Source organism: Balaenoptera ricei, chromosome 3 (genome assembly GCF_028023285.1).
Source record: "Balaenoptera ricei isolate mBalRic1 chromosome 3, mBalRic1.hap2, whole genome shotgun sequence".
NCBI lineage: Eukaryota > Metazoa > Chordata > Mammalia > Artiodactyla > Balaenopteridae > Balaenoptera > Balaenoptera ricei.
The window spans coordinates 107,658,796-107,685,493 of record NC_082641.1 but is presented as its reverse complement, the minus strand read 5'-3'; the positions used below and the strand labels follow the sequence as shown (position 1 = coordinate 107,685,493).

General features: G+C 37.0%; 1 protein-coding gene across 1 annotated transcript in view; it reads right to left on the bottom strand.

The window, feature by feature from the left end:
• SLC27A6 (solute carrier family 27 member 6) overlaps positions 1 to 26,698 on the bottom strand; it is a 57,143-nt gene that overhangs the window by 8,959 nt on the left and 21,486 nt on the right. Inside the window, exons 5-6 of the mRNA XM_059919447.1 lie at positions 8,743 to 8,937; positions 907 to 997 (exon numbers count right to left, since the gene is read on the bottom strand). Of these exons, the coding sequence (XP_059775430.1) occupies positions 907 to 997; positions 8,743 to 8,937 (286 nt within the window). The remainder of the gene's footprint in view (positions 1 to 906; positions 998 to 8,742; positions 8,938 to 26,698) is intronic.

Genomic DNA, 26,698 nt, shown 5'->3' with positions numbered 1-26,698 from the left:
AGAGGATTGGGAAATTTGTTTTTTAAAAGACAAGGCTTATATTTTTGTCCAATCTTTCAGCTACCAGGAAAACGACCAAAAACCAAAAACCAAAACAAAGAAACCCGGGTCTGTGACCTTTATCTCCATATTTGAAGTCATCTCTGAAATGAAGTTTAAACATATTCTGAGGCAGTAAAAAGTAACTTTGGCCTGATTCTTTCAGACTGGATCTCAAACCAATTCTAAGGGCACATCTCTACATTTAATTTTCTAGATTGATTATATGCAGCCGCATGTTAACTAGGGCACTTGTTTTCATTAAAATTTCTAACCCAAAACTATGAGAAAGACTAGCCTGGTGGAGGAGGAGGAGTGGGAGGAAGAAGAGAAAGGGAGGGAGGTAACTGGCCGCATGACAGGCCCTCCACAGGGCTCTGCATACATCATCTCATTAAACTATCAACAATCACCTCCCGAAAGAAATACTGCCACCTCTACTCTGCATATGAAGAAAATGAGACTGAGACAGGTTGAGTGACTTACCCAAAGTTGGACAGTTTCTAAGTGTGACAGCCCAGATTTAAATCCAAGTCTGTCTCACTTTCCACTATACACAGAATCATAAATTGCCATTCATTTTTATATTATATCTTGGTGGTACAGGACATTAGACATATGGCACTGTAGGAGTGGTGGATTAAGAAAACTATAAGCCCACAGTAATCACTTTTAAATTTTCGTAATTACCATCTGAGTGACCCATGTGGGGCCTCTAACTTCTAATAATTAAACCATTCTACCTGCATTAAAATTCCAAATAAGTCACATATTAGAAATAACCATTCCTTCTCTTCTAAATTCAGTAATTAAAGAGAAATTCAGGAACTTTGCCTGAGGAGACATCTTCAAATACAAGAATCTTACCTTTTTTCACAAGACTACACCAGCCGTGTTCATTTCTAATGGGTTCATCTTTCTGAAAATCATACTTTATCAAGTCAAAAGTGAAAAAAAGCTGCAAAAACAAAATCAAACAAAAAACAAGATTTAGTTATTTATTTGTGCAATGACATCTCCTGGTAGTAGATTTAAATTTCAGTCAATTGAAATACAGAATTAGAATGTGGATTTATTAAAACAAGCTTTCCTGGTAAAAAGTTAAATAAATATTTAAAAATCAAAACTGAAGGTATTAGTAACCAGCACTCATGTACTGGCATTTATTTTCACTTCTTTTATGTTGCACCTTATCTTAGAAAAGCCTTACTAATTTTAATCTTTTTTTTTTAGTTTTTTTTTTTTTTGATGTGGACCATTTTTAAAGTCTTTTTGAATCTGTTACAATATTGCATCTGTTTTATGTTTTGGCTTTTTGGCCCCGAGGCATGTGGGATCTTAGCTCCCCAACCAGGGATCGAAATCTTAACCACTGGACAGCCAGGGAACTCCCCTAATTTGAGTACCAGGAAGCAATCCCTGCACGAAATCACATACTCTGCTAACTATAGTTAAGAGGACACTTTCTTGCCTTCTCTTTTTTGCAATCTTTCAAACATCCCTTGAAATGGAAAGTTTTAATAGAACTAAAATGTCAACTATGTGAATGCAAGGATTTTGTTGTGTATTTTAACTTACCATCCCTAAAAGGGATTAGATGCCTCAAAAGTCCTTGTTTTTGTCACTTACTTAGACCTTTTCCCCAGGCCTTTCAACTTAATGTCCTTAAACGAACCCTCCGTACCTCTGTCCACAGTTGTGGTGTAAGATGGAAATTTGTTGGAACATCCCCATCACATCAGGAAACAAGCTAACTGGACATCTCTCCTTGACCCCCAATATTTCCAGCTCCTCTGCTCTTGTAACATTCATATTACCATGTCATGCAGATTCACAGATCCTCAAAATCTGACCCTGGGAGAGAACTGCAGATTGCTTCAATCCAACTCCCTCATTTCATGCATAAGAAAATTGAGGTTTTCCCAATCAATTAAACAAGCGATCTTATTAAGCTGAACCAGCATGTAGTAAACTAAAATGGAGGTGATAAAATGAAGTGAGAAAAAAGAATTAGGAAGGACAAACAAAAGAGAGCAAGAGAGAAGAAGGAGGAGCATGAGGAGAGGGAGAGAAACGAACAAATAAAGAACAAATGGGAAAATATGAATAAAATTAATGAGATAAATGTAATAGTATTATTTATTATCAAAGAGTAAACACAAACATCTCAGGAAAGTCAGCATGTAACTACGATCACAATTCATTGTTGGAATTAAAATACAAATGAGAGCAACTAATATATATATTTTTTATAAATTTATTTATTTATTTACTTATTTATTTATTATTTTTGGCTGTGTTGGGTCTTCGTTGCTGCGTGTAGGCTTTCTCTAGTTGGGGCAACGGGGGCTACTCTTCGTTGCGGTGCACGGGCTTCTCATTGAGATGGCTTCTCTTGTTGTGGAGCACAGGCTCTAGGCACTCAGGCTTCAGTAGTTGTGGCTCGTGGGCTCTAGAGCACAGGCTCAGTAGTTGTGGCACATGGGCTTAGTTGCTCCGCGGCATGTGGGATCTTCCCGGATCAGGGATTGAACCCGTGTCCCCTGCATTCACAGGCGGATTCTTAACCACTGTGCCACCAGGGAAGTCTGAGAGCAACTAATATTGATTGAGTACTTACTGTGTCTCAGTCACTGTGCTAAGAGCTTTTAATTTAATCATCAAAAACCCTATAAGGTAGAAATTAATATTATCCTATTTTAAGATGAGGGCCAATGAAAGAGACAGCAAAGCAAAAAAACTGTTACTCTAGACATAAAGATTCTTATTAAAATGCAAGCTTGCATGTTGTTGGTCTTTGTCTGTAATTGGGCTAATAGGATATTGGCTACTTGCCTAATGACTCGTCAAAAGAAAGATTCCAGAGGTTCCAGAACTGCATTTATCATTTTGGCCAAACTAGAACAGAGTCCTGTTTATTACTCTCTCCTGTTTTAACATGCTTTATATTTTGAAAAAGTTGCCCAGCAACTGGTAATATCATCTTTAACATTATTTCTTTTAGATTAATTTGGCAACCACATGCATGGGTAAGATTCATTTCACACCAAATCACTGTTCAGTGTGCTTGTTATCAGATACAGGGGACTTGATGGTCAGAAATTGAGTAATTTTATAATACAAATGAAATTTAAATATATCACAGCACCTTCTAGAAGTAGCCTGGATCAGAGCATTAAGTCTCAGCTAGAAGGATTTCTATTTTTTTTCCTGCCTTCAAGAGGACCCATGAGGTTACAAAAATGGTTATAATAACACAAATAAAGAAATAGATGCCACACTTCAGTATCTCCTAAATGTATAGTATACATACATGTACAGGTATAGGTACAGGAAGAGGTATACATGGCCAGAACACAGCTGCAGGGAGTCTCATTTGTAACAGTCTAGACAAATGGGTCCCCAGGACTGTACAGCATACACCTATGTGACTGTGCACACTGGCCCTTGGAGTTCCCACACATACCTGTATGCTTTTGCATATTCAGATTTGTAAATTTAGAAGTTAGAAAGGGAACACAAAAATTATTTCCTCTATAAATAAATGAGTAGACTTTGAATCCAGAAGAAAGTGACTTGTCAAAGTCAAAAAGTCAAGTAGTGGCAGAGCTAGAACTAGAGCCCTAGGTACAGTGATTCCAATTCAGGATTTTTTGCCTCAGCATTATACTACATTGCTTTGACCTATACAGTACAGGCTCATTTATCCTACACCATAGGTAAAGGGTGGTTTCTCTGTTTCCTTAAACAGAAGACCCTTAAAAGATACAAACACACACACACACACACACACACACACACACACTCATAAACTTATCATCTATCTCTCTATCATAAATATACATCTATATACCTATAGTAACATGTAATATTATATAGAGTTGGGACATTATGAATACTCATTTCTAGGATGCACTGTTATGCAACAGCATAGTTTTCTGAATGGTTCGCAGACTTGTATTTAAAAAATAATCATTTAAAAAAAAATCAAGTAAAACAGAAAAATAAGAAGAAAAAGTTAAATTTCCCCAAATTTTAACCAAAAGTAAACCATTCTTAACATGGTGTAATATATTCTCAATACAACGTGATCCCTGGCCATTCTACCTAAAATTTCAAAAACACCTCCCAATACACATGCACACACACACAGTCTCCTTTCCCTGTTTAATTTTCCTCTTTTGCACTTATGAGTATGTGCTATAGACTGTATTTTATTTATTGATCTTGTCTGTTTTCTTTCCTCCTCTATAGAACATGACCTGCACATGGGCAGGAATTTATGTGTGTTATGTTCACTGTGCTCACTTGTGTCAGGCATACTGGAAACCTATTATAAATATATATAAAGAAAGGCATTTGATGAACATCATTACAAATGCATTTAAATCAATAGAGGGAAAGGTATGAAACTGATTAGTAAAATAATTTATGAAAAATGAAACCACACCATTCTAGTAAATGCAATCAATTTACATTTTCTTGAATTTAACAAAAGAAAATGGAACCAAAGTTAAACTAAAATGTGTCTTTAGCATAAGAGATACCAGTCGCTATGGGGTCAAAGAATTTAACTTTAACCACAAATTTAATTAGAGGCCTGGCCTTTGCTCTCAGCTTCTGGGAGATAATCTCAAAGCCCTCACAATGTCATGAGGGACAGGACTTTTTATTTGCCTAAGGACCTTGGGCAACCAGATAGTAACTCTATGATTGACAGTGGGTCTCTGAGTCATGCCAATAATGTTATGTAGGGTTGGGGCTTTGGGTCACCCAGCTTGACCTCCTGAGGGACTGGAGGTGGAGGCTGACCACAGAGGCAGCCAACTAGATTTAAAAGATTGAGCCCCCGCAAAAGACTCTGGACATCAAGGTTGGGTTAGCTTCCTGAGTTGGCAATACTCCATGCATTGTCACACATCAATTCCAGGAGAGTAATACCCTCCTGACTTCGCAGGAGAGGACAACTGGAAGCCTTGCATTTGGTACCCTCCTGGATTCTACCCTACTGTTCCTTCCCTTGACTGATATTAATCTATATCCTTTAGGTGTAATAAACTGTAACTATTATATGGCTTTTGGTGAGCTTTGTGTTCCTTCCAGTGAATGATCAAACTTAAAGGTGGTCTTAGGGACTCCCTAACTGCAACTGATGTTAAATGTGAAGGTGGTCCCACATGAACTGTTTTCTAACTTCACAGTTGGCTAAATTTCTTAGTCTCCAAAAGATGCCTACTTTAAGACAATAAAAAAAAGTTTATACAAATGTGAACAAAAGGAGCCTTTTTATTAAGTCTCATACTTTATCTTTACTTTGTATCTATGGATTTAACACCATAAAAGATGAGATAATCAATACTTATACCTTCTTCTCTCCTCCCACACAATTCCCATTTTTGTTAGTTATAAGTATTTTTATATTGTCAGGATTTATACTTCCATTAGATCTATAAACATAATTCAGAGCTTTTCAATCCTCTATATTTAAGTGGATTCAATCAAACCTTTCAACTGAAGGTGGTTCCTTCAATTTCTAAACTGCTTTATCTTCAGGTTCACTAGAATTTTTCATTCAGTGAATATAAGGAAGTAGTATATTCCTGTAAGTACATGGGAATTATATTCTCTGATTTCTTAAAAGTCTGAGAACACTACTTTGTTGCCTTTGGACTTGTAGGACAAGTTTGTTAGAACTAAAATTCTTAGGTGAAAACATTACTTTCTTTTTTGGGGGGCACTGAGTGTAACGTTTTTGTTTTGAAAGATGCCTGAGACATTTCCCATCTTCACCGTATACTTTGTACATCTTGCTTTTTCTGCCTTAGCATCTTCTTATGGTTCTTCAATTTATGTTCAGTAATTTCACCAGAATATATATATTTTCTTATGATCATTCTGTACCATATTTTTTCCCCCTGGAACATAATGTGCTCTTTTGCTAAAGATTCAAATCTTTATTTTCAGGAAGTTTTCTTCTATTAGGTTTCAAATAGTTGTTTTCACTTTGATTTGTTTTCTTCTGCCAGAACATGAAATGAAGCACATGTCAGATCATTGTCTATGCTTTCAAAATTTACCTTTTTAATTTATTTTATATTATTATTTGCTTATTCTTTATATCTGTGTAACTCCTTAATCCCATCCATCTTGCTAACAATGTTTTCAGTCTTGTTTATTTTTAAGTCCTTCAGTGTGGTGTTCAGCTCTGTAATATTTTCATTTTTCCCTTTTATTCTTTGTCCTTTGGGTTGAGCATGCCTACTTTCCAACTCTATTTGTTGATCTATGATTTCCTTGCATTTTCCTTTGAGCTCTTATGTTTAAAGAGAATATTATTACAATTTTTTTAACCTACGGGAAATTGTTTTTCTAAACATTTTCTGGCCATTTGGGGGGACTTATTATTTTGACGTTCATCCATATATTTTTAGCTGTTTTTTATTTAGATTCATTTTCTCCCTTTCTTTCAAGTTTTATTTCCTCTATGGATTTCATGTTTGTTCCTTCCCAATTATTATTACTGGGCATAGAAAAGGAGAAGGCGGTCCCCAATTTTTACTTGGATTTGTCTCTCAAATGCACTGTCACCAAATTTTTTATATTATTTGCTTTGGGGGCGTATATGGGACACCCCTTCCTTCAGTTTCATGCATTTAAATAGTAAGCATAGCACAGAAGAAGGACATTTGGGTCAGAGGAACTCTGTTGCTGCTTCATCTTTTTCTTTCACTTTTAACATCCTATCTCCATTTAGAGGCTGATTCCTCTCTGAGATGGTAAGTGTAAGCCTCCAATAAGTTTAAATTTTTGAGAGACACACTTAAATCTCCTCACATAGTTATGAAACAGTTATTGGTCCAATTTTTTTCTGATTACCTGCTATGTAACGAAACAACATGCAAATGAAATGATAAAAGACTAGAATTCATATGACATTGGGTACTTTTTTTTCATTTTCAAACTGAAAAAAAAAAAAACAAAACAGAAAAAAAATCAGAAGTTGCCCAAATAAATTGGAGACAATCATAACTTCCTGCATTATGGACATTATAACAGTCTGACAGGGACTTTAAGATATTAGAAAATTATAATGAAGTCAAACCAGTAATACAAAATACAAATCTTCATTGTATTCCTATTACATGATTACTTAGGAATGACTCAGCTTCACCAAAAAGCTTTAATGATGAATACCAAATTTTTAACGGAACCAGTGCAATCCATTCAGAAAATTAACTGTAAAGAATGTAATAATACTCGGTAATATCAGCACTTACTTTCCCCCAATTATTTTTGTTCGCAATGCACATGTATTTCTGAAATGTCAACAAGACCCTCACAGTCCCATAAAATGCATTATAAAAATAGTTTGTACCTTCTTTAAGTTTCAAACATTAGGGCAATTTATACCAGCTTTGAATCTATTTCTTTACTCTTTAAAAATTATACTTTTATCTCTTTTGATAATCCTCACTAAATGTTTCTTTTTACTTTTTTAAAATATGCTTTTTATTACTTCCTTCCTTTTATACTCTTTGAGTTTATTTTAGTTGTTTTTTAAAATTAACTTATAGAAATGGATATTTAGCTCACTAATTTTCAGCTATTCTTATCTGAGTTTTGAAATGTAACATTTTCATTATGATTCAGCTTAAATTATTTTCTATTTCTATTTCTATTTTTCTATTATGATTTTTTTCTTTGACTCATAGAAATTTAGAGATGTTTCATTTCCAAATATATAGGAGATGATCTAGCTGTTATTTTAAACATTTCCATCTTAATTAAACTGTGGTCAGAGAACATAATCAATATATACTCAAGCCTATGTAATTTGCTGGAATTCCCTATGTGGTCCTGTAATCTTTGTGAATGTGTGATAAACGCTTAAAAATAATGGATATTCTGCAGTTTTTAAATGCAGTGTCCTATATATGTTCATTAGTTCAAATAGTTTAGTTATTGTATTATTCTAATACACTACGTCATTGAAAAAACTTTTTGCATGTTCTATCAAATAGTAAAGAGCTAAAATAAAATATTCTACTATGATTCTGGATTTGTTTATTTCCCCTTGAGGTTATATAAATTTTGATACTTTTTTAAAATTTTCATTTTTATTATTTAAAAATATTATTGTTGAATATAAATTCTATTTTGATAATTATTTCCTCCAAACAAGTTGAAGATATCTGTCCACTATATTTTGTCTTCCATGGTTGCTATTGAGAAATTAGCTGTCTTTTACTCCTAAGAAGGTAATTTTTTGGCTACTTTAAAAATTTTAGTGATATCTTGACATAGGTTTTAAGGAAACCATATATTAGAAGCCTACATATAATTTTTGAGTGATATAAAAATGAATGGAAAGTAGAAATAGTGGATTGAAAACACAGAAAATGGAGTCAAATTAATACATATCGGGACCTATGCTTGTTTATACATTATATCATTAAATTTGAAAACTGAACAAAAGAACTAACTATCATTATCCCCATATTACAGGGGGAAAAGATGGGAGATAATTGAGGTTTTTACAATCTATGGCACCACAGTTCATCTAGAGGCCACTATGTTATTTATAGAAGTTCTCAAATTTAAAAAAAAGGTGATAATATTTAGTATAATTTACAAGCACAAAGTCTAGAGGAGAGGTTAGCAGATCTCAATATATTTCTTTTGTAAAGAAAATATTGTACTTACTTTGTGAAGGAAATTTGCTCTCCCAACTGATCCAATTTTCCCAGTGTGATTCATGAAACAAATGTTTCCTTCAGTAGCTCCATAAAGCTCACACATCTTAATATTTCCAAATCTGTCTAAAAATTCTCTCCATACGTCACTCCGTATGCCATTTCCAACTGCCAAACGTACCTGATGATCCATTTCTCCTTCTCTCTGTTAGAAGAAAAGATTTTACTAGTAATTTACTATTTCCAGTTCCCAATTTTTTCTTTCGTTGCTATTACTTAAAGAGCAACCATCCAGAAGTAAGTTGCATGTGTGCAATAATGCAAAGGAGTAAAAAAAATATCATGTAAGTCCACGGCAGAACTAAGTCCAATAGCTAATGAAACTAACACTGGCCCAGAGTAATACAGCTTTATTTCCCTATATCTGGCAAAATCGCTTCCTAAATTTGAGATGCTGAAGTCTTATTTTTCCTGAAATATGCTTTCTTCCTTACCAGAATGGAGGTTCCTCAAAAAATTAAAAGTAGAACTACCATACAATCCAACAATTCCACTCCTGGGTATTTATCTGCAGAAAACAAAAACTCTAATTCAAAAAGATACTGCACCCCATGTTCATTGCAGCATTATTTACAATAGCCAAGACATGGAAGCAACCTAAATGCCCATCAATAGATGAATGAAGAAAATGTGGTATATATACACAACAGAATGTTATTCAGTCATAAAGAAGAATGAAATCTTACCATTTGTGACAACATGGATGGACCCTGAGGGCATTATGCTAAGTGAAATAAGTCAGACAAATAAAGACAAATTCTGTATGATCTCACATATATGCGTCATCTAAAAAAATACAAACAACAGCAAAAACAAAAACCCAAAACGCTGAGCAGAGAACAGATTGGTGGTTGCCAGGGGCAGGGTGAGGAGCGGGCAAAAATGGGTGAAGGGGGTCAAAAGCTACAAATTTCCAGTTATTAAATAAATAAGTCTTGGGGATATACTGTACAGCATGGTGACTATAATTAACAATACTGAATTGCATATCTGAAAGTTGCTAAGAGAGTAGAGTTGACCCTTGAACAACCAGGGATTAGGGACAAGGACCCTCCATGCAGTAGAAAGTCCAAATGTAATTTCTAGTTGGTTCTCAGTATCACCGGTTCCACATCCACAGATTCAACCAACTGCAGATCATTTAGTACTGTGATATTTACTACTGAAAAAAATCTGCATATAAGTGGACATGCACAGCTCAAACCCATGCTATTCAAGGGTCAACTGTAAATCTTGAAGTTCTCATCACAAGAAAAAGAAAATTTGCAACTATGTATGGTGTTGAATGTTAATTAGACTTATATTGGTGATCAATTTGCAATATATACAATATATTGAATCATTACATTGTATACCTGAAACTATATGTTTTATGTCAGTTATACCTCAATTAAAAAATTAGAGTAAGAATATAATATCAGCTTAGTCATGGTATGTCCATGATTCCTTCTGAAGTACCTCCAACCTTACAAAAGTAATACAAAATAACAAGAAATAACAATAAATAGACAACAATAATAGAGAAATCAATGTCCCTGACACAATTAAAAAATGATCCAATGAACACATTCTTTACCTTAGTTCCTTCTCCGTCTTAAAGGAGATTTTAATCTATTAACTCTCAAGAACAAAGAGAATGTGAAAGAAAGGTAATTTCACAAACTGAAAGGTGAATAGATAAAAGGCATGTGACTAAGCAGAGTAGTTAATTCTGAAATCTAAGCCCACAGTTGGGAACGCAACACATGCTCCTAAGAGTGTCAAGGAAACAACAAAAAAATGAGGAAGTCAGAAGACTTGGTTGGAAATTTGTTTAAGAAGCATCTGCACCCCTAGACACCCTGATTCAGATAATACATCTGGGAGTCTGACCTCTGCACACTGGTCAAACACTGGAGACACTCTGGAGAAGCCCAACCAGATACCATTTCAGGTGCAGGAATCTGAAAACAGTAAGTTCAATGCAAGCCTGAATACTAAATGGTGAGATCTCAGAGCCAAACTAATCTACAGAGGTAGAAATCAGAATATTCAAACAACATTTGGTAGGACAATGACTGATTTTCTGATGACAATCAGGGGGAATATCTTCAAGAAGAAAATAAATAAAATTGATTAAAAATACTTGAAGTGTTGTCAAATCATATTCAGAAGTTTAGGCTATGATGGAGATATGAATTAGTAACAGGCATTTAGAAAGCAAAATTTAAAAAGTCAATTATTTTCAGTAATCAAAAGTTAAAAATTGTTATTATATTTTAAATACATTATGTGTCAGCTATGAATAAAATATATATAATTTTTATAATGAAAAAACTTATTATCAAAGTATTTTAAAATGATCATAATTAGACCAGTGCCATAGAGGGAGAAGAAACATATGTGTGTGAATATGTGAGTAGGAAGCCAGGTAGATGATAGTTAAGACTGAAAAATCAAGAAATAGTAACATACATGTTTTATTAAGAAATATGGAAGTAAATAAAAACCAAAATATCTTAAAATAATTAAATATGTTTACCTCTAGAGGTCAAGTATTGATAGGAGGGGGTATTGTTTTCTTGAGAGTACTACTTGATTTTTCAGAATTGTAAAAGTACTAATTTAATAAAATAAAAATTAAATTAAAAAAATAAAATAAGAGCCGAGGTTGTGGATACATCAGAATCTGACTTGCTGATTTCCTTAGGCCCTTAAACCCTTAAGGGTTTAAGGTAAATATTCCACTGATAGAAAAAAACAAAAAAACAAACAAACAAAACAAACAAGCAAAAAACCTCACTCAATCAAAGTAGCTACTTCCAAGACAGATGATTCTTTTCTACCACTAAATACTACCAGGAGCAATTCTGTCCTGGTTCCACCTCCCATGGGCATGTCCAGTATTGCCCACCTGGCACGGAACTAGCTCTTGGATTTTTCACTACCATTTTCATATATAAAACAGTAGTGTTATAAATCTTAGGATTTATTCTGCTTTAACAGAGAACAATCTTTTATTTTTATTTATTTATTTTTTTAATTAATTAATTAATTAATTTTTTTTGGCTGCGTTGGGTCTTCAGTGCTGCGCACGGGCTTTCTCTCGTTGTGGCAAGTGGGGGCTACTCTTTGTTGCAGCTTCTCATTTCTCATTGCGGTGGCTTCTCTTGTTGCTGAGCACGGGCTCTAGGCGCATGGGCTTCAGTAGTTGCAGCACATGGGCTCAGTAGTTGTGGCTCGCCGGCTCTAGAGCACAGGCTCAGTAGTTGTGGCGCACGGGCTTAGTTGCTCCGCAGCATGTGGGATCTTCCCGGACCAGGGATCAAACCCGTGTCCCCTGCATGGTCAGGCAGATTCTTAACCACTGCACCACCAGGGAAGTCCAGAGAACAATCTTTTAAATGGCATGATTCTTGGATGCTTTTCAGGTTAGAGATGAGTTTTAGCAAGTATTATTTATAAAATGAATTGGCACACTCTGGAAAACCAATAAGAAGGTGGTTTACAAACCAATTTCCATAGACTTTAACCTGTGTCGGCTATATAGCTATTCAAGCTTACTAAATAATAATATTCATCCAAAGTCATTCAACTGATATAGAAAATAAAATCATCAAAACTAGGATAAGGCTTTTGTCTAGAAATATCAAAGTCATGTATTTAACTCTCAAGATATGTATTTATTTAAAGTATTTAAATATTTATTCTATTTTCCTTTCATTTAAAAGAAAGCCCAGAAGATCATGCTTTGAGGAGTATGAAGAAAGATCAACAGATTCATTATTTAGTGTTGTGAGAAAAAAGAGAATGCATATTTCTTCTGTTGTTGATATGCATGCACTCCGAAAACAGTAAAATACAAATGACAATTGATATAAGGGATATAAATTAGCTATTTTCAGTTTATTGAGATACAATCTAGTTTCAGTGACATTATTCAGATTTTTGTTTACCTGATTAAATTCATGAGCAAGGAAATATATATATACATATATATATGAAAATAATATGATTCCTTTTTCTATAATAATGATATAAAAATTACATGAAGCTCTGTAGCAAGATCAAAATATATAGATATATAGTTATTTTTGGCACACACACAATCACATGTATATACATAATGGAGAGAGAGAGAGAGATAAACAGAAGTTTTAAAAAAACTAGTTTGCCCAGGAATGGAAACTTTACCTAAAAGATATATAATACACAATAAGGTGTTATCATAAATGTTATCAACATGTTATCAAGGGTTTAGCAGGGGCTAAATCCAGCCTACTTCTTGTTTTTGTAAATAAAGTTTTATTAGGACACAGTCACACGCATTTATATGGATTGTCTACCCTGCTTTTGCAATACAGAGGTAGAATTAAGTAGTTGTGACAGAGATAGCATGATCCACAAAACTTAAAATATTTACTAATCTGGTGTTTTACAGAAAAAGCTTGCTGACCTCTGCCCTAAATTATAAAAAAAAAAAAGTAAAAAAAAATCAACTTAATATTTACACACGTTAAGCATCACCAGGTAAACTGGACAACACACTGGTGCTACAAATTGGTGAAGCTTCCTCATCCAGATTCCCATTTAAGTTCATTCTATGTCTTCTTCTTAAGAAACGCTTTATCTCATTGGAAATAACTGGGAGTTGGTTTTATTTGTAAAGCAGGTGTAGAGTTTCTTATACACATTGAGCATATTGGTAGGTGGGCAAAACATTGTTCAGATGAGCCTTTAAAAAAATCCTACCCAGGTAGTGATGTTGTGAAGCTCTCTTGGTAACCCTGGAAGATGACTGGAAGCCAAGGGAAGGGATCAAGCAGAGCCTGAAGTAATAGCAACATTAACCCAGCATCAACTGGCACGATGCACTAGGAGGTTGGCAGGAGTCAGAGATAGCAGCTAAAGTGGTCCAGATAAAAGATGATTAGAGGAGGAACCCAGATTATGGTCAGGGAAATGGAAAAGGAGGGTCAGCAGAAAGACAAACGTGTGGAAGAAAAAATCATCAAGATTGGCAAAGGGAGCCTTCAAACGTCGCCCTGGAGTATATGGAAATTGAGAGGAGGGTCTGAGGTTGCTAATTATATTTGGTCTTGCGTCCATTTTGGTAATGCGTCCATTTTGAAGGTGATTTGTAAAATTAGTGGTAAATCATCTAAAATACAACCAAATCTTCCTAATGCCCATCTATAATTTAAAGAATCTCCTCTCTGTCCAGAAGTCTCCTGAAGGCTTCTTTAATTTTATTTTTTATTTTTTTATAAATTTATTTATTTATTTATTTTTGGCTGTGTTGGGTCTTCGTTACTGCATGAGGGCTTTCTCTAGTTGTGGCAACCGGGGGCTATCCTTTGTTGCAGTGTGTGGGTTTCTCACTGCAGTGTCTCCTCTTGTTGCGGAGCATGGGCTCTAGGCATACAGGCTTCAATAGTTGTGGTGCGTGGGCTCAGTAGTTGTGGTGCATGGGCTTAGTTACTCCACGGCATGTGGGATCTTCCCGGACCAGGGCTCGAACCCATGTCCCCTGCATTGGCAGGCGGATTCTTAACCACTGCGCCACCAGGAAAGTCCCTGAAGGCTTCTTTAGAACAAATTCCTATTCCTTTCACTTCTTCCTGAGTTATGAAGTTACCACCTAACTGTCACTGGATATCTAAGCTGTGTTGGGGACAGAATGAGAAGAGCATGCATAAATACAAGTACAATTAAATGAACTAATGAACACATAGCACCTTCATATGTACATACACAAGAGAAAGACACAGAGTGGCAGAGACTAAGAGACAGAGAGACAGAGATGGAGAGAGTCTGAGAGAGTGCATGAGAGACAAAAAGACAGATAGAAAGCAGGAAAGGCAGAGAGTGAAAGTGAAAGACAGAGAGAGTGAGAGAGGGAGAGAATATGATCAAAACAGAGAAAGGGACAGAGTGAAATAGAGAAACATAGAAACAGAGTGACATATGCAGAGGCAGAGAGAGACCCACCACATGTGAGAGAAACACAGAGACACTCAGAGAGCTGGACGCACACACACACACACACACAGAGATGCAAAGTGAGACACATTCACACAGCACAGAGATCCACAACACACACAGAGTGAAAGACAGTGACAAAGAAGCATGCACACAGAGGGATATTCTGTCACTCTCTCACACACACACAAACACACACATACACACACACACACAGCCAAAAAAAAATGATATAAACTAGACACATATATCGGAAGACAGAGAGGCACACACATAGAGACACATAGCTGCTCACAGAGACATCAGTATTGAGACACATGGAAAGAGATACATGCAAATAAAAAGACTTACAAACAGAAATCAAGGCAAAGAGAGTCCAAGAAAGGGGGAAAAGCAGAAATCCAGAGAGAGTGGGACGGGAACAAAAGACACGTCTGCAGCTGTATCAGAAGCAAGGGAGTGAAATATGTCTGTGCCTCCATGACCAGATTATTATATTATCTCATTTTAATCACCATGACAACCCCATGAAATAAGAAGCATTATCCCCATTTTGCACATGGGGATAATGAAGTTCAGGTCCAAAGTCATACACCAAATAAACAGAGATAGAATTTGAACTCATCAAAGTGTAAGTGTTCTGTGGGCAGAGAGGGAGGGAAGGAACGAGGGATGAGAGGAAAGAAGGAAAGAAGGAAAGAAGGGGCGGAGGGAGAAAACCAGCTCAAAAACCCTTAACAGCCCCTGCTCTATTTTTCCAAGCCTTTCTCCATGATTTCAGTAATAGGAAGCAATTGAAACCTGGGTTTCTAATTCAGCAGTAAGTGCTTAAATGTTTATACACTGGCACACACACAGAGTAAGCCATTTTACTTTACACAGAAAGGACTCATTTTATTGTCAGCCCTTTAAAATCCCATTTGAAATTTAAGAATTTGCTGAATGGGTCAGAGCTTTTAATGTAGAGACCCCAGGGTTATGGATTTCAGTAGACAGTCCCTCTGGCTTTCAGTACCACACATCACAATGATATGCGGATAGCAGCGAAGGAGTCACGTTAATTTGTACCAAGGCTCTTGTTTCTTCAAAACATCCTTTGAGAGCTGTTTTCCAGGAGTGTCTGTTGAGCTGCTATATTTGAGGCAGTGGTTGAACTACAGTTACGTCCTACCCAGTCACAGATTTATTCACTTGCCAAAATACGCAGGTCTCTAACAACACCTCTTAGAAACAAAACCTCTTTCTTCCAGACCATGGGCTTAATCCTACACAGTGAATCTACAACACACCCAGGCTGAAGAGCCTCTTTGTATGCCTGTGAAAAGTGAAACTCTGGAGGCTCTGTTTCAATACAGGTAATTTTGTGTATCAACCCTGATTTCTCAGGAAACAAAGACGGTTGATAGATGGAGAGACAGAAGAGAAACATAAACTCAAAGTGGAAACAAAGGGACAAATCATTTCTGCCTTCAGCCCTGGATAACTAGCGGCTTAATGCACAAAAGTACGGTCTAATTCCTAAAGGATCATCGAAAACATATTAACAACATGTGTTAGGGATTATGATTCTTCCATCATGATTCTATTTAACAGAAGACCTCTTTTCCCTAAAACCCACTGATAATCACATACGCGCATGTACCACACCCACACATCCCTGTAATAAGAAGAATAACTATACATTCCAACAGTTTGCTTCTTTCACGGACACTCTTCTACTACACACTGGAAAAATATAGGCAGCAAGCCCAGTGGGTATCACAGAACAGGGACAAAGAAACCTTAAATGCAAACAGGATATGAGAGAATCCTGTTAACAAGAAAATGGGCACAAAACAGCAGTTTCTTACACTGAAGCAGGAAAGGCATGGTGGAGGGGAGAGGGCAGGGGACTCTTGTGAGAAAGGACATAAGAGGATTTAAAAGGAGAGGCCCCCAAGGCTAAGATAGCGTGGGCTCAGCTGCCCGAGTCTTGGTGTAGCTGCCTTTCCAGTCTGGTTACTGGCAGGCCACGGTTTCAGAGATGACAGTCATCAGTTCAACAAACCATTTGGAGTCATAAATAACAGCTAGAAAAGACCTCTGTGATTGCAAATGTTACAGCAGAAAGATGTAACACATAGTGGGCTTATTTCCAATTCATTTTCTAGAAATAATAAGTAATTGAGATTACCATTTGCAGACCACTCACTCTGCACAGGTGCTTTCTATCCTGGCAGCACTGGTGAGAACTGAAAATGGGAGGAAAGCAATGCTTCAGACCAGAGGCATTGCACAGTTGCCTTGTAGAGAAAGACCAGCTCCAGGAGTCTGCAGGACTCACCTCTGACCCAAATGACTGTTTTCACTCACCTAAAAAAAGGCTGTGCAGATGTAATGGGAGGATGATCTTCCCTGGAGACCCAGAAAGAGGTCACCTGAGCCACAACTACCACAAGTCACTAATGAATGTTCTGAGAAGTTCAGAGGCCCATTAAAAGTGCAGGATAATTTCTGCTGTGAGCTGGACGCAGCAATGGCCTGACACCCTTCACGCAATGATGCTGACTTTGATTTTTCCAAAGTCTCTCACTGGACTCTGTCCTCCCCAGGAACTCTGACTTTCTCATTACAATTGAGCTTTCCTTTCAGGTCTGGACTAGGCAAAGATTGTGCCGATCGTGAACACACAGGTGTCCCAGCAACTGGTCTCATTACATTTGTTACTTTATTTTTTAAAATAATTCAACAAATTTTTACTGAGCACTACTATGGCAGGCACCATTCTGAGTACTGAGGATGTAACTAGAGATAAAAATGATAAACTCCCTGCTGTCCTGGAACTTATATAATAGGGTGGGGAGATGAAGTGACAACAAATAAAAATTATCTATAAAATATGTAATGGGGAAATAAGTTCTATGAGGAAAATAGAGCAGGGAAAGAGGACTCAGAGACAAACACTGTAATAAAGAGCTGACTCCATTCTTGATGTTTGACTGCTGAGAGCTTTCAAACCACCCCCAATCCCCTTTCCTCTTCTGCCCTATATCTGGGCAAGCTCTTGAGAAAGCCCAGGGTTCCTTCCTTTGGCAGCAACAGGAAATTCAAAGCGCATGAGCGATCCTGCATGCACAAGGCCCCTCACCTTAGTGCTAGCCTCTTATCACAATAAGCGCTGAACCTGTCTCTTTCCCCTGCTTTCTCAAGCCAGTTTTTGACCTGCTTGGGCCCCTGCCCTACTCTCCCCAGAAAGTCCCATTATAGGAGCGATAAACCTGTTCATATTCTCTTACTGCACGTGTGGCATCGTCAGTCTCAACATCTGAACCAGATTTTGGGTACGGGGTCCATTGGAGTTGGGAAGGTGACCATACCAGATGTTTATAGGGGTTGTCGCCAGGAGGAGGAGGAGGGGATTTCAATGGATCAGGGAGTGAGGCATGCAAACATATGGGGGAACACTCAGTGGGAGGAAACTGAGAGCCCTGGTGCATTGAAGAAAGAGCGAGGAGGCCAGTGAGGCTGGGGTGGAGTAAACAAGTAGTCGGGTGGGGTGAGGGAGCGCACAGGGGAGGAGGTCCCAGCAGGGGAAGCAGATCACATAGAGCTATGTGGCCCATGCCAAGGGAACCTGGATTTTCCTCCAAGTAAACTATCAGAAGGATTTGAGTAGTGAAGTAACATAATCTGACTTACATTTTAACAGAATCATTCCAATTGCTACGTAAGAATTGAAGTTAGGGGGGCAAAATGGAGCTAAGAAGAGGCCATTGCTGGAATTTCAGGGGAGAAGTAGTGCTGATGGAGATGACAGCAGCAGGTCGGGTGGTAAGAGGAGGTTTGAGTCTGGATATATTTAAAGGTTGAAACTGCAGGATGTGCTCATGGACTGGACAGGAGGTGTGAGAAAAAGAGAAGCTGCAAGGGACATTCTAGAGTGTTTGTGACTGAGTACCTGGAAGAATGGAGTTGTCATTAACTGAGACAGTCAAGATGGAAGCAAGGGGTACATGCGGATGCGGGAGGTGCTGGCAAAGTTCGCCACTTTTGAGACGAGATGTCAATCAGATTTCTAAGTGGAGATGCCAAGTAGGAATCTAGACACATAAAAGTTGACATCAAGGGAGAAGACAGGGCTACAGATATAAATTTGAGAGTTAAGTTGTAGATGGTATTTGCAGCTGGGAACATGTCCAGAGAGAAAAGGGAAAAGCTTGACTGAGAGTCCTGGACACACTAACAATTAGAAGTCAGGAAGACTGAGGAAGATCCAGCAATGGAGACAATTTAAAGCTATAAACTGGCATTCCCGAACCTGGTTTATATGAGTCTAATCTAAAAACAGGTACTGATAAATGCGGTTCTGAACCTGTCAGGCTGGAGGCTAGAACAATTTTGGCACATCTGCTATGATAACAAAAATGTCTTGCGAGGCCTCTTGGGAGAAGGCTGTCTCCTCTTCCAGAGAGCCCCCAGCATTACGGTCAATCTGTTTTCATTTGTATTTCAGTACTTAACTCATTAATCCTTATGTCAGCTCTGGATGTAATTGTTATTACACTCATTTTATAGATGAGAAAACTGGGGTGGAGACTGCTCAGAAAAGCAAAAATTTGTCCAAGATCACAGAGCTTGTAAGACAGGGAAGATAGGCTTGAACTTCAAGCTCCCCAACTTCAGGGGGCAAAGAAATTAAATGCTTTGCCTGATGTCACATGATGAATTAATGGAAAAGATGGAATTAAAACCCTCATCTTTAAATTCATTGTTACTTTTTTCCATTGGGAATAAAATCATCTATTGGAAAATTTTAGTTGGTAATAATTTGCTAAAGATTCTTGTATTTGCTGGTAAGCCTTACTGGAAGGGCAAAGATCGACCATTTCTGACCTTGACTTCCTATGTCCGTAGCATGAGTATCAGGAACAGACAATTAAAGGAATAGGCAATATGAAAAACAGCAAATAAATAGTAAAATAAATAATCTTGAAGGTAAATTTTAAAATGTTAAGTCAGTCTGGAATGTAGGAAAACCTTACTAACATACCACATTTACAGTAACAGCAGGATATACCCCAAGAGGAAACAGGTATGTTTTCAGGGTTTCTTATTTTATTTTTATTTCTAATGTTTTTGTGTGACAAGTGTAATATAAAATTGTTAATATTTTAACATTATTAAAAAGTTTTATTTTAAAATAATCATGATCTAAATTGACTTTTGCAATCAGTGTTGTATGATTTTTGTTAGTCAAAGGCCAATTATTTTTTAACACCACAAAACTTACTCTAATTTTATAATGACATTCATGGAAAACATTACCACGTTCTGCATAAAAATAAAATCCTTCCATTTGTATTCGCTTCCCAGTTTACATTTTTTCACATATATCTCATAACCAGATGGTGAGAATCAAAGGCCAAATTAGGAGAGGTAGGTATTTTATATGAAGACAGGAACTATGGCTCAAAGAGAAGAGACCAGCAGAGAGTCATACAACAAGGGCTTGAAACTGAGCCTGTCTTTTGATTCCACAGCCAACACACTATCTGATGGCTTTCCACATAAAACTAAATTTGTAGGGAAATTTAATAAATAAAGGATATATGTATTCTTAATGGAAATGACAGCAGGAAAGGTATAAGCAGATAGACAGAAAAAGATATGTATACTTTATATGTACCACTACCCATGAACTACGAATCACTAAGTATTAAAATTAGCACTTATAGTCTTTAATATATACGCAGTTCTAAAACTTTCCAAAATATTAATTCCCTCCTAATTCTACTAACATTTAGGTTGCTAATAGCTATTTTTTTTTATCTTACTCCCTCATATTTCTTTTTGTTTTTTGCCTTCTGTCTTTATTTATTTATTTATTTATTTATTTATTTATTTATTTATTTATTTATTTGGCTGTGTTGGGTCTTTGCTGCTGCGCGCAGGCTTTCTCTAGCTGCAGCAAGGGGCGGCTACTCTTTGTTGCGGTGCACTGGCTTCTCATTGCAGTGGATTCTCTTGTGGCGGAACACGGGCTCTAGGCACACAGGCTTCAGTAGTTGCAGCATGCAGGCTCAGTAGTTGCAGCACACGGGCCCTAGAGTGCACAGGCTTCAGGAGTTGTGGTGTGCAGGCTCAGTAGTTGTGGCTCGCGGGCTCTAGAGCACAGGCTCACTAGTTGTGGCACACAGGCTTAGCTGTTCCATGGCATGTGGGATCTTACTGGACCAGGGAACGAACCTGTGCCCCCTGCACTGGCAGGCGGATTCTTAACCACTGCACCACCAGGGAAGTCCCCTTCTTCATTTATTAGTTGGAATTCTTCTGGTTCCTGTCCCGGGCATTTGTGTACCTGATCTTCTGAATGAAGTAGAATATAAGCCATGCTGAAGAAATAATCATCAAAATAATAAAGGATATTGACATGAAGACTAGAGAGCCACGGCTGAAGTTCTTTGGCAGCATTCGAGTTCCAACTGCTATTGTCATTTGTACAGAGATGTTTTTCTCCAGGTAACTCAAAATATCCTTACCTCTCAATTCTGTAATCATGACAGCAATAAAATGTCAAGTGCCTGGATGAGTCATGGTGACTGGCTCCTCTTTGGATTTATTATTGTAGATGACCGCAGCAACTGCATTGTGGAAAGCAGCCTGTGATATTTTCTCTTTAAAGGTGCAATTTCCCCTCTGCAGCAAGGCAATCCACTGTTTGATGTTAGGAGGGACAGAGAACTGTGTTTGAGGATCACAACTCAGATGATCAGCAAAGTTCTGAAGGCCAGAAGTCTTAAATCAATGTTGTTGGCAGGGCCATCTTCTCTCTGAAGGTCCTAGTGGAGAATCCTTGCTTGCCTCTTCCAGCTTCTGGTAGCTCCAGGTGACCTTGGCTTGTGGCTGCATCACTCCAACCTCTGCCTCTGTCTTCACATGGCCTTCTCCTCTGCCATCCCTCATATTTCTATATTTGTAGTTTCTAAGCAGAAAAGAAAGTTCTGGTTCCTTGCCAACTTTTCTAAATGCTTTCATATTTAGTATGAGAATAGTAAACACATCTTTGATTTATTTCAGAAAAACTGGGTTTTAAAAGAGAGCTGATTTTCTCAACCATGTAATAATATGCTTCAAATATTTGGGGAAAAGAAAAAATTTAAAAAGTAAAAATATCTTTAAACTACTAGGTCTTGGAGGTAAAATCAATTGTTGTGAGTGTTGTCGAGAAGACAATGGTAATGAAACTAAATCAGAACATCTTAATAACAGCTAAAATTCACGTTAATTTTAAAACGGCATTCCTTAGAGGTTACTATGTGTGATGAAAAAGTTTCCACAGCTTAATGCTTTGAGAAACTACATCTTTCACAACATGTGAAATGAGGAAAACATAATGGTAAAACACTTGAAGTTATATAGAAACTAAGAAAATGAAAACACGATAAAAAGAACAAATGTTTTAAAAATATCCATTTTCAATTAGAAAAGAAAAGAATAAATGGTAATGCCCATGCACTTAGCCTGTAACTGTCTTCAGACCTATTCAAAACATAACTGGTAAAACAAATAAACAAACAAGTTCAAGAGATTTAGGTTAAGTCAGCATCATTTAGTCTCCCCTATTGGAATTTTATTCTCTGGTACTGTTGCATTGTCTTTATCCTTACATCTTATCTAAATATAACAAGGAAACCTCTTAAAGCTTGAAAGAAATGATAGACTTTCTTTGGAGAAAATAAAGTAGGTGTCCTTTCATGTTGAAGTCTTGAAAAATCTCACGTCATCAATTTCAACATTTTCATTTTTTTACCCTCAAAAAACACTTAGGGGTTCACTGCAGGACTGTCTGAACATTATTAGTGACAAATTTAGTACAATCCATATGGAATTTAATGAACAATATTTAATATTTAATGAAAAATATTTAATAAATATTTATCAAATATTCAGGTGTTTAAAAATGTCTCTCTTTTCATGGTGGGAGTTGAGCATAATCCGTTTTGTCGAAGTTTTAATATACTTTCACTACAGTAACCAGAATCGTAAGTATACTTTCTGGCTCCCAATAAATATCTTAGATTTTAAGAAAATAGAATAAAGAAACAGGATATAATTAATAGAAAACATATATACAAATATATACTAAAGAATATAAGCTATGCCTTGAGAATGTCAAAATGTGGGTGTTCCACATTGAGAGCTATAGACAAACTATATAGTGTAAATGATAAACCATAATGTTAACCTGAAAAATAGGCATCATACTTATGCATTATAACATAGGTCTTTGCTAACTAGGTCCCATCCCTTGCACTCTTTGGGCTCCAGATTCTTGCATCCAACTGCCTATTTTACTTCTTACCCTGGATGTCTAATTAACACACCAAACTTAACAGGTCCAAAAGAAATTTAATTTTCATTCCCCAAATCTCAGTTTTCCTTATCTCAGCAAATGGTTTGCAATTTGCCTAGACATTTGAACCAGAAACCTGGGACTCATCCTTGATTCTATCCATTTCTTCACTCTTCACTCCCTATTCTTGAACTAACAAGTCTTGTTATCTTTCCTTCAAAATAGATCCCAAATCGTTATAGTATTTTCCAGTTTGCCTTCATCTTTTTCCAAATACTCTGATGGGAACAAAATCAAATTTCTCCTCCAGGGTCTACTGAGCCCCATAAGATCTGGTCTATGGATGACCCAGCTCCTTCACTTTAAACACTCAGGCTATGTCCTCTGTGGGCTGTTTCGTTTTCAGTTTATTCCATCCAGACTGCAGTCCCCCAGCTTTTCCGTGGCTGGATCCCACCTGCCATAACAATTCCTCAGCTCACAGGTCACCATGTCAATGAATTCTTCCCTGACCATTCAATCTATTATAATTAGCAATGCCCCACTCTCACCACTCATTGGTCTCCATCACCTCAACCGGTTTTGTTTCTTCATAATATTTATCATTATCTGTAATCACTTTTCTTCATGTGTTTGCTGGCTTATTTTCTATCTCCTCAAACCAGACTGTAAGTTACGTGAGAAAAGGGGTCTTGTCTGTCTTCTGTGCCCCTGTCGACTCAAACCTACAACATTACTTGCATGAAGGAGTGAGTGACGTGATCCTATTCCTAGGTAAATCCCTAGGTATGGCAGAGTTATTTAAATAAGATAAACTGTGCAGCAAGAGTCCCCCAGAGGATCACTGATGTCTAGAGTTCCACCACATTCCTCATCTCTCAATATTAAATGCAGCATTAATATTAAGAAAATATAGAGCTATACCCAATCATAAAATGTATGATGGTCTTCAGTAATGTAGAAAATATGGAAGATTGGAAAGAGCTGCCTTCCTAGTCTCAGAGGAAGAGGATAATTACCCCGACACTCCATGACTAAGAGGAGCCAAGTACCTCAGCTTTATTTTTTAAGGACAGTGCTGTTGCCAGCAGTTTGAGGCACATCCAGTGTTTATGCGGAAGGAAATTTTGTAACCGGAGTTTTTTAAAAAGAGAAAAAAGATGGGGTTGGGTGGGGGGTGGTAAGTGCTTCCAGCCAGGGAAAACCAACCCTAGGATGTTTTTATACAACTATATACAAACACTCAACTCAGACTGTGGCTTCTGCCTGCAGGTAAATGTCCTTTGGAATATATTACTTACCTGAGATTGACAACAACTCTGGATATACTTAGGGAATATGTGGTTTTGCTTTCTTTTAGATTTATATTAAATATCTATGGGGCTTCAAACCACGACTCATGAGACAAGCAATTTAATTTCTTTGAGGGTGCTGACCATGTCACTTGTTCACTCTGTGGCCCTACTTGAACCCACTGCTATGTTGGCTGCATAACAGACAGGGCCACTTCCTTTCAGGGGAAGTTCACTGAAAGGAACGAACACTGCCCAGCAAGAAAGCAAGATCTCCTTGAAGGGATAAGATGTCATAACAAAATGACTTTCTCCTTTTCCCAATCTTTAATGCCAAGAACTGTTTGTACTCTTTCTGTGAGAAATCAACAAAGAGGATTAGGTAATACAACGCATCTCTGCTCAAAAAAATCATTCAGTTTTCCTTTGGCAAATCTATATTTATTTCCCTCTCTCCTCCTCAACTTGTCTTCAGGTAAGTGGTTAGAGATTATTACACAAACACTAGTCTTTCCTCAAAGAACTTTAATTAAGAATTAGAATACTTAATAACTAAAAGCAACCAGGAGTTCTGCTTTCAGTTCTCAGTTCTCTCAAATTCTCTGCAGCTCCAGTATTTTCCCCCAAATCACTGCATTACAAATTCAGAGAGGTGAAAAGACTATTTCATTTCATTTAAAAAAGTCAAAGGAAAACACCTTGAAAAAAGACTTGTAGCAAATATGACAAACTGTTAATTCCTTTATTATATGAAACGAGAGCTCAAATGAATAAGATAAAACATTATGTGCCAAAGAGATAAATGAGTAAAAGACTCAGAAGAGGTATTTTAAAAGGGAAATACAGCTAGAAAAGTATCCCACCTTGCCAGTAATCTTAACAAAGAAACTAAAAATATGTTTGTTTCTAGTCTATAAAATTATAAATAAAATTAGAAATCTTTTCCTCATTTTTTTAAAAAAACAGGACGTTCTTTGTTCAAACAGAATATCACTACGAAGCCCAAGCAAGTTGGGTTTCATCTACCATATTTGACAGGGTGGGCCATGGAAACTGGCCTATTCTCCCTGTTCTCCATCCTACAGGGACTTTTGAGGAAGCTTAAAAAGCATAACGTGTTTTAGGTGTTACCCACGTAAGTAAAATGTAAGTGTTACTGACTGACAACAACAACAACAAAAACAACTAGTGTCTAGTTTTCCATGAAGGACGCTGGAAGACCACTATTTTTAATACCACTCAGTATCGATAAGAGACTGTGCAGTGGGCATACTCCCACATTGTCGATGAGATTCTAAATCACATCCACCACTCTGAACAGCACTCTGGAAATATGCCATAAAAAAATCACCAAAATACCCATGCCCTTTGACTACCTTCACTTCTGAGGCCCTACACTGACTATATTCCATGAAGATACGAAGTACAGCATCGTTTAAGGTGGTAAAACTTCAGAAAAAAATTAATGCATGAATCCAACTATTCAATAAAAACTTACAGAGCAAATGATCTTGCAAAAGTTAATGTTGCTAATAAAAGATGAGAGGAAATAAGAATGGCTGGGGGCACGGTCTAGAAAAGCCATGAAGAAGTTCATTAGGTAGTGCTTACTATGTCCTATACTGAAGGAGGCTTTCATTTTACTGGAGGGCATTAATTCCTTAAATTACATAGTCCAGATATCATATCATCAAAGAATACAATGAAAACTATAAGAGAAAATTTGTAGCTTGTGGCATTATAATTATTCTACTGGGAATCCTCAGGTAAGACCACTACTCTGATATTGGCAAAATCTCCTGGAGGAAAATAAAGGTGAAAAAGCTAAAACACTTTTCTGGGACTCCTTGTCTTAGGAATGGATGTGGGGAATCTTTAGCTATTTGACGTACTCCTGACCAAAAAAAGAGGAAGGATGGCTTCTCCCACAAGGAGGCAGGTCAGGAGTTAGATGGAAGGTCTCTCCATGGCAAACTCCAAGCTTAAATTTACAGGCATTTTGTAAATAAGATTATCCAGCTTCAGATTCTTCTCTGTGTTATCTCTCCTGTGTAATTCCATATCTTTAATAAAGTCTTATTTAAATGCCTCCAGCCTCGTCTCAGTTGTGCTGTGGGTAAAGGAAGGCAACCTCTGTCACCATCCTTCAAGGGGGCTGGTTTTGATTTGATTACAGGCAGAGTCCCTTCCTTGTAGCCTCAAGAATGCTTAGACAATCAGACAGTGAAAAAATAAGCATCTCAAAATACAAATGAGACCAGGAAAAGGACAACAACTTCTGAGGGCAAAAAAGCAAACGAACTAATAAAGACAAGCTTTAG